The 14103-nt window shown below is 43.9% G+C and overlaps 1 protein-coding gene and 1 non-coding gene across 10 annotated transcripts in view; one reads left to right on the forward strand and one right to left on the reverse strand.

Annotated features, from left to right (window-relative positions):
• The window catches only part of Ash1l (ASH1 like histone lysine methyltransferase), a 130898-nt gene that overhangs the window by 91981 nt on the left and 24814 nt on the right, over positions 1-14103 (forward strand). For all 9 annotated transcript variants that reach the window (XM_029475227.1, XM_029475230.1, XM_029475229.1 and 6 more), the window contains 4 exons: positions 8269-8377; positions 9019-9183; positions 9353-9447; positions 12420-12574. In XM_029475227.1, coding sequence (XP_029331087.1) covers positions 8269-8377; positions 9019-9183; positions 9353-9447; positions 12420-12574 — 524 coding nt within the window. The remainder of the gene's footprint in view (positions 1-8268; positions 8378-9018; positions 9184-9352; positions 9448-12419; positions 12575-14103) is intronic.
• Positions 5664-5793, reverse strand: LOC115030749. The gene has a single exon (XR_003836344.1). It is a non-coding gene; the product is annotated as a small nucleolar RNA SNORA17 (small nucleolar RNA).

The raw sequence follows: 14103 nt of genomic DNA on the forward strand, positions 1-14103 counted from the left end.
CCAAAAAAAAAAAAAAAAAAAGAAAAAAGAAAAGAAAGAATCACTGAAGACAGAGAAATGGTTAGCAGTTAAAAACACACACTGCTTTTACAGAGGTCATGAATTTTAATAAAGTGTAATTCCCATACATAAAAATACATAGATTTTAAGTAAGTATGTTTTGGGGTTTTTTTTTGTTTTGTTTTGTTTTGTTTTTTGAGACAGGGTTTCTCTATATAGCTCTGGCTGTCCCGGAACTCACTCTGTACACCAGGCTGGCCTCGAACTCAGAAATCCGCCTGCCTCTGCCTCCCGAGTGCTGGGATTAAAGGTGTGCACCACCACCCGGCTGAGTATTTATTAATTTTTAACCAGTATATTTATCCACAAAACTCACACCCCTGTGAAAACAAAACATAGCAAACATTTCTGGAAGTTGAGAGACTGGAGATGGAGCACTTACCTAGCAATCACAGAAACTCATCCCAACCTCTGCCGAGTGAAAATCAGGCCTGCCTTCCCCGAGCTGAGGCACAGCCTCAGCCAGCCTGCTCTGCAGCATGAGTCCCAGGCCAGCCAGAGCTACAGAGTGGGTCCATATCTCAAGACTAATAAACCAAAGTAGGAGCTCACTATATAGTACTAGCTGGCCTGGAGCTCATGCACATCTGTTCCAGGCTGTTGTCAGATATAAAACAATTCTCTTGCCTCTGCTACCAAGTGTCAAAATTGCAAGTCTGAGCTACAATACCCAGCTTACCCTTCTCCTCCCACAGCCAGCCTCCCCATCTTCCAAAACAAATTTTGATCTAGTTTCTATTATAATCTACTTTAGGGGATTGGAAGAGCTAAAGAGGACATCAGTTTTCTTGCCTCCAGAAAGAACATACACAACACAGACATATACTCCACACATAGGCACACATCTATAATCCTAGCTCTTGAGAAGCTTAAAACCTGAGAATATTGAGATTAAGGCAGCCTGCTGGACTACATAGTGAGACTCTGTCTTATTTATTTATTTATTTATTCATTCATTCATTCATTCATTCATTCAATGGCTGACGAGATGGTTCAGTTAAGAGCATAACTACCTGTCACTCCAGCTCCATAATATCTGGCTTCTCTTCTAGCCTCCAGAGTACCAGGTATGCAAACAGTGCACATACTACATGCAAGCCTTCGCACATAAAATAAAAGAAATAAATTGGAGGGGCACCTAGGTGTAGTGATGCATGCCTTTAATCTCAGAAATCCAGTAGACTTTTTGTGAGTTCCAGGCCAGCCAGAGCTGTGTAGTGAGGCACACATAAAAACAAAAAACAAAACAAGGCTGCTCAGCTAGTAAATAAAGATGCTTTCCGCCAAACCAAACACCCTGAGGTTTCGTCCATGTTCTCATGGATCTACCCACATGGTAAAAACAAGAACCAGCTCCTAGAAGTTGTCCCTACCTCCATATGTATGCACACACATATACATATGCCTGCACACAATATAAGTGTTTGAAAAATAAAAATGAGATGACCTCGATATGAGAGTTGACACCTCTTTTTCTTGTTTGATGATATATGGTCTCACTTTGTAACTGTACCTATCCTGGGACTTCCCATGTAAACCAGCCTGGCCTACAACTTGCCGAGATTCCTCTGTCTCTGCCTCCTGAATCCTAGGATTAAAAATGTGTCATGAATTAATAGGATCGTCTTAAAAATTCAATTTTTTTTTTGGTTCTTCAAGACAGAGTTTTCCTTTGTAGCCACTCTTTGAACTTACTCTGCCTTGAACTCTCATATAGAAAAAGTTAGAGAAAAGGGTAAATTCTTTCAAAAACACATTTTCCTAAAAATCACATAACTGGAAACTCTGAACATATACCCCAAGAAATGGAGTGTAGAAATAAAATCATATACCAAAAGAAACTTGAGGCCCGGGGCTGGTGAGATGGCTCAGTGGGTAAGAGCATCTGACTGGTCTTCCGAAGGTCCAGAGTTCAAATCCCAGCAACCACGTGGTGGCTCACAACCATCCGTAATGAGATCTGACTCCTTCTTTTGGAGTGTCTGAAGACAGCTACAGTGTACTTACATATTATAAATAAATCTTTAAAAAAAAAAAAAAGAAAGAAAATGTAATTATTAAAAAAAAAAAAAAGGAAACTTGAGGCCCATGTTTCATTAATAAAGTTAGACATACTTTACTTTGTTTAATTTAGGAGTTTTTCTTTGTTTTTGAGATAGGATTCCCCGTAGCCCAGACTGGCTTAAGCCACTCATTTACCTGAAGACAAGGAACTTGATGTGTGTGTTTACTTCTTTCTCAGTATGTGTATGTGTGTGCTGATGACAGAGCACCTGTGGCTATCATGGCACCCCTCAGTAGACATTATTTCTCTCCTTCATGTGAGTCTTAGAGACTCCAGTCATCAGACTTGGTAGCAATTGCCTCCACCCACTGAGCCATCTTGCCAATCTGACTTTCAGCTTCTTGATCCTCCTGTGAATAATTTAATGTCAAGTTGGGTATAGGAGACAATTGCTCAAAAATAGCAGGACTATTCTTAAAATCTAGGGCTATCGTCATGGTGAGGTAACTTATGGGATAAAGGCACATGCGGCGGCCTGACCTGAGGATCTGCATTCAATCCCTAGGACCTAAATTGTGGAAGGAGAGTATCAGCTCCCTGAAGTTATCCTCTGAGCTCTTCCTTGCCCCTCCCCAACACACACACATTCAGTAAGTGCAGTAAAAACTGAAAATAAATAACAATGTGAAAGACAGCCATTGTCAACAAGTCTAATATTCTGCTATACTGAAAGCCCTCACTAAATGATGTGGTGAGAAAAGGAGAAATAAAATAGGATTGACCTGTGAGCTCAGCAGCTTGGGTGGGATTCTTGGGAAAGCACTGTCTCAGACCCACACCTGCACAGTAGATAAGAAGTAATCAAGGGCTGAGATACAGTTCACTCAGGACAGTGCTTACCAAGGATGGACCTCAGCAACTCAAAACAGACACTGGTACAATAATCTCAGCCCTCGGGATGTGCAGGCCCGAGAATTAGAAATTCCAAGTTGGAGCTTGGAGAGATAGCTCAGCGCTCAGCTGTTTAGGCTCTTCCAGGGGTCTGGGGCATAAATCCCAGCACCCACATAACGTCTCACAACTGTAACTCCAAAATCTGACATTGTCACATATACATACATGCAGGCAAAATACTAGTGCAAGTAAAATAAAGGTAAATAAATTTTAAAAATTGTTTAAAATAGTTCCAAGTCATTCCCCACTCCCGAGGCCACCCTGAACTACAGGGACCATGACTCAGAACAAGGTTTCACTCACGTGGGTGTGACAGTACATGGCTTTTGATCCCAGTCCGATAAGGAGAGACAAGGCTCGAGAGTTGAAAGCCATGGGGCTAGAGCGAGCCATGGCTCAGTGGTTAAGAACATTGGCTCTTCTTCCAAATGACCTGCGTTTGATTCCCAACATCCATGTGGTGGCTCACAACTACTTGTAACTCCAGTCCCAAGGAATCTGGCCCCCTCTTCCAGCCTCTACAGGCAGCAGGCAGGCATGCAGCAAAACACCCATATACATAAAAAAATAATAATTTATTTGAAAGAGGAGGGGGGAAGAACTAAAGAGATAGCTCAGTGGTTAAGAGCACTGGCTGCTTTTCCAAAGGACCTGAGTCAAGTTCCAGAAGCCACTTGTCAACTCACAACTGTCTGTAACTCTAGTTCCAGAGGATCTGACACCACCTTCACACAGACACACATGTACACATAAAAATAAATCATTTATATACAGAGAATTGAAAGCCAGAATCTTCTGAATCAAACCCTGTCCAAAGTGATACGTCACGTGTGCCTTCCTACAGAGCACATAGAGAGGACAGGAGGAGATCAGCTAGATGAAGAAAGTGGACGAACTTGTCTTCTCAAAGTTCAAGTCTTTTTTCTTTTTTACTTAAAGTTTCATCTTTAAATTTTTTAACGGTTCTTTGTGAATTTCACATCATATACCTTAATCCCACTCATCTCCCCCTAAGACCCCCACCCTTGCAACCTCCCCTAGAACAAAGAGAAAGAAAGAATCTTGCTGTGGAAGCTGTAGTATGTCACAGTGTGTCCCACAGTTATACCCTTTTGTCCACACTTCTTTGCCTGCACATGTTCATTATAATGACTTGTTGGTCTGGTACAAGTCCTCTAGCTTCTGCTACTCTATCAATACTGGCACCTCACTGGGACTCCTCTCAGATACCCTGTGGATGCCCTATGTCACGGAGATAGGCTTTAGATCTGTAGGACCAGCCCCTTCGTACACTCTAGCAGTTCATCAATGGGGTAGATGTTGGAGTGGGACAATTCAAAGCCCTGGATCTGGACCTGAGAGTATCTGACCCGGTCAGCCCACCATCGCTCATGCTCTGCAGCCCCACACCCAGGCCCAGCTCTACCCTGCTGCCCAGGTGAGGTGCAGGGCCTGCTCTCCCAAGTGTTGCAGCCAGTGAGGGACATGGCCAGTACTCTCACTCTCAGAATCTCAGGGCCAGCTCTCCCATCTGCCAAAAGTGAGGGCAGGGAAGGAGGGTGTCTCTCCCTCCTCATCAATCCCACCAGCCAGCAGGCAAGAGGCAGGGTTGCCTCTCACGCTCTCACACCCATAACCCTAGCAACCCTGGTCAGCTATACTGTGCTGCCCAAGTGAGGTGCAGGGGATGCTCTTCTAAGTGCTACACCTGGTGAAGGACAGGGCCAGCTCTTCTGCTCTATGATCCCAGGTCCAGGTCTCCTTCCTGCTGTAGATGGTGAAGAAGGATGGGGGAAGAGGGTATCTTTCCCTCATCCAAGCTGCCACAGGGAGATAAGTGGTAGATCAAGCTCTCCTGTAATGTGCAGGCTGCTCTCATAAGTCCTACTGACCCTGGCTAGGGTCAGTGTCAGGGATCCTGCACTCCTACCTCTAGAGCCAGCTCTCCCACAATGCCCAGGTGAGGAGAGTGGCCAGTTCTGCATAGCCCTCAGACATTGACAAGACCACGGTTGGCAGTTCAGACCAGAGATGTCTGTCTGGCTTTCTGTGTTAACAGTCCACTGCTCCCAGATGTGCCCTTTGGTGACAGCAAAGGCCAGGTCCCGACCATGGTCTCAGGTGGCATCACTGGCTACTCATGCAAGGCTGCTCCTCACTACCTGTAAGTGTCCAGTTCTGCCTCTCTTAGTTGTGACTACATCCTTATTTCTCTTTCTCTTCCGTTTCTCAACCATTCACTTGCTCCTCTTAAAGGCTCCTGAGTTCTCTGTCTGGGGCCATCTCAGAAGTGGTCTCAGACGTGCAAAGCCCTGCTCATGCATTATGGCACCAGGCAGGGACATCTCAAGCATGGTCTGTACCCCCAGACCAGTGTGGCACAAGATGGGTTCATCTCAGGCTAGCCCCATCGGGCTCCCATGGCACCATTCTGATGTTCATCTGAGATACACTCCTCTCCTTGCCTGTCCAAGTGGCTGTCTTTCTTGGTCTCACTCACACCTGGGGCCTCTGGTCCCAGGCAGAGCTCTTCTAGTCTCCAACTTGCTTGTCCTGGGAGCCCTTCCAGGTCTGCCTGGTGCGGGAGTCTCAGGCTAGCTCCCTGGCTCTGTACTGGTAGTGATCTCCGGCTCACTTTTTTCAAGGAATTAGGCTACTAATCATTCGGATGTTCACAGGTCAGAATACTGGGCAGACATAGCCTCTCTTCTCTCTGCCACCTACTGACTCACACGTGACACAGCAGCCACATCTGCTACACCTCTAGGGACAGGAAATTTCAAATCTTATAAAGGACTCAGGACATAGATTTCAGACAATTTAATACTGTCACGTGCTTCATGACGAGCTGCTATTCAATAAAGATGGTTTTCCAACTTTGTTCTGTCCTAATCCACATGTGACAGCAAGTTTCCAGAAAGATGCACAGCATGTTTTCTTGGATGTAGGGTAGGTACAGAGAATAGGTACGGATAACCTCAAAAAGAAATGTCTGAAGCCTAGTGTGATGGCGCCTGTCTATAATCAGACTTTGGGGCAGAAGGATCACCATGATTTTGAGGCCAGACTGGCCTATGTAGTAAGACTGTCTCAAGTACTCAAGGGCGGGATAGATTAATTTCTAATCATTCCCAGTAAGAGTAACTTCCTCAGATACACTAAGAAGACCCTAAGTTTGATCTCACGCCTTCTCTCAGTGAAGATTACTAATGTTGTGGTGAAGCACCATAACCAGAAGCACTGTGGGGAGGAAAGGGTTTATTCCTCTCACAGCTACATGTGGCAGGTCATCATCAAAAGCAGTGAGGGCAGGAACCTGGGGGCAGGAGCGGATGCAGAGTCCATGGAGGGCGCTGCTTACTAGCTTGCTCCCCAAAGCTGTTCTATAGAAACAAGCTCAGCCTGCTTTTTTATAGAACCCAGGGCCACTAGCCCAGGGGTAGCACCACCCACAAGGAGTAGGGTCCTCCTCATAGTTACTGATTACAAAGGTTCCCTGCAGACCTGCCCACAGCCAGATCTCAGGGAGGCATTTTCTTAATTGAGGCTCCCTCTTCTTAAAAGACTTGAGCTTCTGTCTAGTTAGCATAAAACTATCCAGCAAACCCCTGCAAACAAAGGTAGTTCTGGTCATCAAAAGAATACTAGTAGGAGGCTCAGTAGTCTAGATGCTCTTCCAGAGACCCTAGTTCATTTCTCAGCACCCCCACGGCAACTCACAACTGTCTGTAGCTCCAATCCCAAGGAATCCAGCACCTTCACACAGACACACATGCAAGCAAAACACCTACTCGCACAAAATAAAATAAATCATGTTTTTAAAAAAGGATAAGGAAGAATACTTGCTACTCTTTCAGAGCCACCTACATGGTAGTTTATAATGGTCTGTAAATCCAGCTCCAGGGAACACCTTTGCTGGCCTCCACAGGCACTTGTACAAACATAGCATCCATTTATACTGATACACTTAAAAAGCAAAAAAAAAAAAAAACCAACAACAAAATTTTTAAGTTCAGATTTGAAGAATGCAAGATGATGGTCTGCTAATATACACCTGTAATCTCAGTGCTTACAAGCCTGAAGCAAGACAGGTGCCCAGTAAACCAAGTTACTTGGTGGTGGGTGGGGAGTGGCTAACTCAGCAGACTGGAGGTATCTGTAAAGTGCTTCCAGTCAGGTCCTACATTTAACCCCTACTACACATGTGAAAGCTGAGCACCAGTGTCCATGGTAGCCTTTACCTTTTATCCTAGCACTCAAGAGGCAAAGAAAGGCAGGTATCTGTGATGGTGAGGCCAGTCTAGTCTACCTAAAGAATTCAAGGAAACTAGAACTACAAACAAGATCCTGTTTGGAATAGGAGTGGGGGTGTTATGAGAGAAGGAGGGTGCTCTCTGGAAGGGCAAACATAGTGATGCATGTTTATAATCCTACCACTAGGCAGGTTGAAGCAGGAGGGTGCTTCACTATGAATTTGAGGCTCTGTAAAAAGACAAGGGACTAGAGATACAGATCAGCTATAAGATGGTTAGCTAACATGTACAGAAGCCTGGCTCTGTTCAATCACCAATAACAAATAAATCCTGTGTGATAACATGGGCCAGTCATCTTAGTACCCAGGAGGTTGAGGCAGGAGGATCAACAGTTCAAAGTCATCCTTCGCTATCTCTTGACTTTGGGTCAACATAAGCTGCTACGTGAGACCATGCCAAATAATGATAATAAGCTGGGGTGGCCCTCAAGACAGAAACTGACTGGTCTCTCTGTTTTAGGCCAGCCAGCACTGCACAGTGAGACTTGTCTTTGGAAGGGAAATGGGGCAGGGATTCTGTACAAGGCCCTGGCTGAAGTTGATCGAGAATTCACAAAGATCTGTCTGCTTCTCTGCTCCTGAGTGCTGGAATTAAAGGCTTGATGGCAGTTGATTCTCTTAAAAAAGGACAGGAAAGTTGGGCATGGTGGCGCACGCTTTTAGTCCCAGCACTTGGGAGGCAGAGATAAGCAAATTTCTGAGTTAGAGGCGAGCCTGGTCTACAGGGTGAGTTCCAGGACAGCCAGAGCTTCACAGAGAAACCCTGTCTCGAAAAACCAAAAAAAAAAAAAAAAGGACAGGAAATAAAAGGAAAGAGCAAGACTGAAGTATGATGGTGGGCTGTTCACCTATCACGGTATGATAAGACGCATGTTATCTTGCTTATCTTGTGATGAGAAATCCCAACTTTTAATTCTGTTCTTTATATTCTAAATAGGTCTGTTAATGGAGTGTACCGTATTGGACTGTATGCACTTAAGGATGTGCCAGCTGGGACAGAGCTTACCTATGATTACAACTTCCATTCCTTCAATGTAGAAAAACAGGTAAGGATTAAAATTCAAGAGGGAGCCCTTGAGAGCCAGTCACACTGAGAAAGTCTGCTCTTCACTCTTTTAATATGTGGGTTTCACCGTCTCAGAATGCTGAAAACTACTGCACCCTGCTGTCATCCTTCAGTCACGTCCTTTTGTGTCACTACACTTAAGTATAGTCTTTTCTTTTTTTGTTTTCAGTTTTCAGGAGAGGGTCTTGCTATAGAACTTGCTATATAAACCAGGCTGGTTTCATATTGATCGGTTTGATCGGTTGGCTGATTAGTCTGTAACAGAAACCGTAGGTATCCTGATTTGCCTCTATAGTGCTGAGGTCAGAGGCCTGTGTCATCACTTCACTGTTAGAGTCAGTTCCTCCCTCCCTGTCCTCTCAGCCTCCTCTTCGTCCGTTTTGGTTTATTTGAGGCAGGCTTCTCTCTGATAGCCTCTGTTGTACGGTGAACTCCAGATCTTCCTGCCTTCGTCTACCAAGTGCTGAGACGTAAGCCACCAGAATAGACTTCAATTGATTACTTGCATGTTTGCATTTAAATGTCTTAATTCAGGCTTAACTTTGGGGATCTAATTGCTCAGACAATTTGAACTTGTGATGAGAAATGTACAATGTTAAAAAAAATCCTCTTTGTTTACAGCAACTTTGTAAATGTGGTTTTGAGAAGTGTCGAGGAATCATTGGAGGCAAGAGTCAACGGATGAACGGACTCCCTAGCCATAAAGGCAGCCAGCCTTCAAGCACGCATAGAAAGTCTGCACGGGCGAAAGAGAAGCGGAAGTCCAAGCACAAGCTGAAGAAAAGGGTAAACCAAGACCTCATGGCTTCCCTAAAGACTGCTCACAGCCCCCTTCAGACACTGGAACAAGGGTCACCACAGACTTTTGTCTTAACCCTACCTTTATAATTTCAGAGATGATGTCTGATAGATTCTCCTTTTCCTCCCTGTGTTCTCCCCCCACATGAATTTTTAGAAAGGCCATCCCTCTGAAGAGCCCAGTGAAAACATCAACACCCCAACAAGATTGACTCCACAGTTACAGATGAAGCCAATGTCCAATAGAGAGAGGTAAAATGGAATTTTGGTAGTGTCTTCTTTTTAAATTGTATGATTTGCTTGTTAAATATTGCTGAACTTTATGAAGTTTGGACTGTTCTCTACATGAAGTGTTAATCCAACTGTAGGCAAAAGTGTATGCACTTTGATTTTATACAAGGTCTCACTGTGTAGCCTTGGCAACTTGCTTTGTAGATCAGGCTGGCCTCAAACTCAGAGTTCTACCTGCCTCTTCCTCCAAGTGCTGGGATTTAAAGTGCAGCTATGTGTGAGATCCTAGAACTTAGACTTGGGACTAACTTAGACTGGCTGCTCTTTTAGAGGATCCAAGTTCAATTCTCAGCATCCACATGGGCACTCACAGTCACCTGACACCTCTCCTGGCAGCAGGCAGCATGTGCTGCACAGGCCAAAACCAAACCAGCCAACCAACAAACATAAGAAGCCTATACACACATAACGTAGAATTAAAAAAAAAATTAAAAATGAAGAGTATTTTTCTGTCTGTAGTTTATAATTTTGGAGGTTTTAATTGTTTATAACTACAGCTCCACAGAACCTGACAGCCTTTTCTGGTCACCACAGTTACCTGTACATACATAGCATGCACTCACACACATGTACATACATAAACAAAATTTTAAAAATTAAACAAAAGGTAGGCTTGAGTCATACATGACTGCTCACCTTTAATGCCAGCAGTCAGGAGACAGAGGCAGGCAGATCTCTGTGAGTTCAAGGCCAGTCTGAATTTTGACCCTGTCTCCCAAAAAGAAAGAAAGAAACTAACTAAGCTTGAGGCCAGAGAGATTGCTCAGCAATTAAGAGCACTTGTTTATTCTGATAAGAACTGTCCCCATCAAAAGGAAACAAGAAAGCCAGTCAGATGGCTCAGTGGGTTAGAATACTTCGTGGTGACTTGAGTTTGATCTTTGGGGCCCATATCATATAAGGAGAGAACAGAGTCTCATTTGTATGCCATGGCACACTAACCCTCCATACCCATACCCGAACATGACGATGACAAGGACAATGATGACGATCAATAAAAGGGGTTTTGTTGTTGTTGTTTGTGTAGGGTTTGTGTGTGTGTGTGTGTGTGGTTGTTTTTTTTTTTTTTTTTTTTTTTTTTTTTTTTCACTTATATTCTATGTATTTTTTTTTTTTTTTTTTTTTTTTTTTTTTTGTAAGTAAGCAAAGGCTGGTATGTGGTTCAGTTGCTTGAATGCTAGCCTAGCATGCAAGAAGCCTTGGATTGGATCCCTAGTACCACATAAACACAAGTCTGTAATCTCAGAATTTGAGAGGTATAGGCAGGAGTATACAAGCTCAAGGTCAGGGCTTTGGAAATGGCTCAGCAGATTAAGGCACTTGCCTGGTGACCTAAGTTCGATTCCCCAGAACCCTTATAAAGGCGCAGAGGGAGAGAACTGATTCCACAAAGCTATCCTCTGATCTCCAAGTGCTTGCTGTGGCCCATATGCTACCTATACACATATCATGCAAGCATGCACACATTAATTATAGTAATAATAATTTAACAAGGGCTAAAAGGGCAAGAGCCATGACTAGAGGTCTAGACACTTGCTGCTTTCCAGAGGACCTGAGTTTAGTTCTCAGCACCCATGTTGGGCAACTCATAGCCTGGTGATTCACAGCTGACTGTAACTTTTTCTCTGGGGTGTTCATTGCCCTCTTCTGATTTCCTTGGCACTTGTACACATAAAAATAAATCGTTTTTAAAAACATAAGAAAAAAATCTAAAATGAGCAGAAAAGCTATGTCAAAAGTTAAAAGTGAGTACTACTGGTACGCAGGACCCTAGTTTGTTTCAGGGCACTCAATAACTCTGGCCTTTTGTAGCAACAACATACTGTTTCGTGTGTGTGTGTGTGTGTGTGTGTGTGTGTGTGTGTGTGCACGCATGCATATACTTCATTAAAAACCAGTGCGCCGGGCATGGTGGCGCATGCCTTTAATCCCAGCACTCGGGAGGCAGAGGCAGGCGGATTTCTGAGTTCGAGGCCAGCCTGGTCTACAAAGTGAGTTCCAGGACAGCCAGGGCTACACAGAGAAACCCTGTCTCGAAAAAAAACCAGTGAAAGCATTGAAGAGGCAACAGAGATAGTTCAGTGGTTAGAGTATGCACACACTAACTCACAATTGCTTAATCTAGTTCCAAAAGTTCCAAGGCCCTCTTCTTACATCCATGAGCACTGCATATATATGTTACACATATGTACATGCAGATGAAAAATTCAAATAAATAAATAAAAATAGATCCTGGTACTTGGGAGGCAGAGACTGGCAGATATCTGTGAATTCCAGACCTGCCTGGTATAAATAGAAAGTCCCAAGGTCAGTCAGAGGTATAGTGAGACTCTGTCTCAAAATAAATTTATGAATAAATAAATATTTTTTAAGACAAAACCACACAATTTGTACAAATAGCTCGATGTTCTGGTATACTTATTTATTTTCAGGACTTGAAAGCCTGAGACTAGAAGGTTACAAGATCTAAAACTAGAAGGTTACAAGATTTTTTTTGTTTTGTTTTGTTTGAAACAGGGTTGCTCTGTGTAACCCTGACTGTCCTGGAACTCACTCTGTAGACCAGGCTGGCCTCGAACTCAGAAATCCGCCTGCCTCTGGGACTAAAGGCATGTGCCACCATGCCTAGCTAGGTTACAAGATTTAGATTTGTATAAACATTCTATAAATCTCTGCTCTTCTTGCAGATGTTTGTAGATAATATAGGAAAATGGTGTTTGGCCTTTTACAAGTCTCACTCCTGTAGCCCAGGCAGGCTTTCAAGTCTGAACCTTCTCTGTCACCCTCCTGACTGCTGAGATGACCCAGTTCTGCAGCTGTCTACCCTACTCACTGTTGAGCTCCCTACCGATCCCTCTTGGCAGCAGTTAAGAGTGTAGACATGTAATAAAGTCTTAGGGATTAGTAAGGAATACTGTCCTCTTTTCTTTCAGGAACTTCGTGCTAAAGCACCATGTGTTCTTGGTCCGGAACTGGGAAAAGATCCATCAGAAGCAGGAGGAGGTCAAGCACACCCGTGACATCCACTCAGCATCGCTGTACACCCGCTGGAACGGCCTCTGTAGGGACGACGGGAACATTAAGTCTGGTAAAGCATCGGGAGGCTTAATATTTGTTGTTGTTTTGTCTTAGGAGACAGGGTTTCACTGTGTATCCCTGGCTGTCCTGGGAACTGTGTAGACCAGGCTGGCCTCAAACTGCTTCACAAGTGCTGGGATTAAAATCTTCACCACCATTGCCTGGCTGGAAAGACCGCATGATGATATCCTGTTGTAGCTCCCCTGGGTTTTTTTAATGTGTGTGCAAGTGTCAGGGCACATGTGCCACTCACATGTGAAGACTAAGACTCCTTTTATTTGTGTGGACCAGATCAATGATCCCAAATGCATTATGGGAAGGAAAAAAAAACCCATAACTATAAATTCAAATACTTTTCTCCCATATTCAAATGAGTACTGTATATATAGAAGCATCTAGATTACTTTTTAAGTGACTGTTAGAATAAACAGCTTTCATTGTTTGCACTGGTATCCAGAACAGATGAGATAATGATCTGTCTGTCTCTCTGCCTCTCTCTCTCTGTCTGTCTCTCTCTCTCTATGTCTGTCTGTCTGTCCCTCTGTGTGTGTCTGTCTGTCTGTCTGTCTGTCTGTCTGTCTTTGCGTGCGTTTGAGGCTGGGTCTTACTGTGTAACTCTGGTACTCACTGTATAGACCAGGCTGTTGTTGTTTTGTTTTGTCTTACTTTGTTTTGTTTTTTGAGACAGGAATTCTCTGTTTAGCCCTGACTGTCCTAGGAATTCAGGGTGTAGACCGGTCTAGCCTTGAACTCAACAGCAATCCACTTGCCTCTGTCTCAGAAGTGCTCAGATTAAAGTTGTAACTAAACCTGGACCATGAAATAGTCCAAATGAGGTGTTTAGTGCAGGCTGTGGTAATGCCTGTGATGCTAGCGCTCAGAGGGGAAACAGGAAGACCTAGAGCTCAAGGCCAGTTCCATGCCACAGACTGTCCACACAGACCCTGTCTTTTTCCAATAAAGGGAGGAATAAGAAAGAAAAAATGAGTAAAGGTGTGAAGGAAGGAAATAGTTAACAATTTAGAATAAAATTTGAATATTCTATTCCTTATCTTCCCAGAAGATACTGAAATGTATCCGTGAAGACTGGAGAGAGCGTCAGTGGTAAAAGCACCGGCTGTTCCTCCAGAGGGCCCACGGTCCATTCCCATCATTGCTATAGCAGCTCACAGCCTTCTGGAACTACAGCCCCAGGGCGCCCAGTACCCTCTTCTGCCCTTCATGGGCACAGCATGTAGGCATAGATATGCATACACACAAATAAAACAGAATTAGATATATATGAGCATTTAAAAAAATAAGTAAAATACGAAGGAAAGAGAGAAGCTAGACATGATGGCACTCTCTTTGAAAGGATAAAATATCTAAAGTCACCATTGGCTTTACAGTGCATTGGAGGCTAACCTGAGCTAGCTAATGAAATACTACACTGTTTAAAAAAGAAAAAAAGCCGGGCGTGGTGGTGCACGCCTTTAATCCCAGCACTCGGGAGGCAGAGGCAGGCGGATTTCTGAGTTCGAGGCCAGCCTGGTCTACAAA

Source organism: Mus caroli, chromosome 3, assembly GCF_900094665.2.
Source record: "Mus caroli chromosome 3, CAROLI_EIJ_v1.1, whole genome shotgun sequence".
Taxonomy (NCBI): Eukaryota; Metazoa; Chordata; class Mammalia; order Rodentia; family Muridae; genus Mus; species Mus caroli.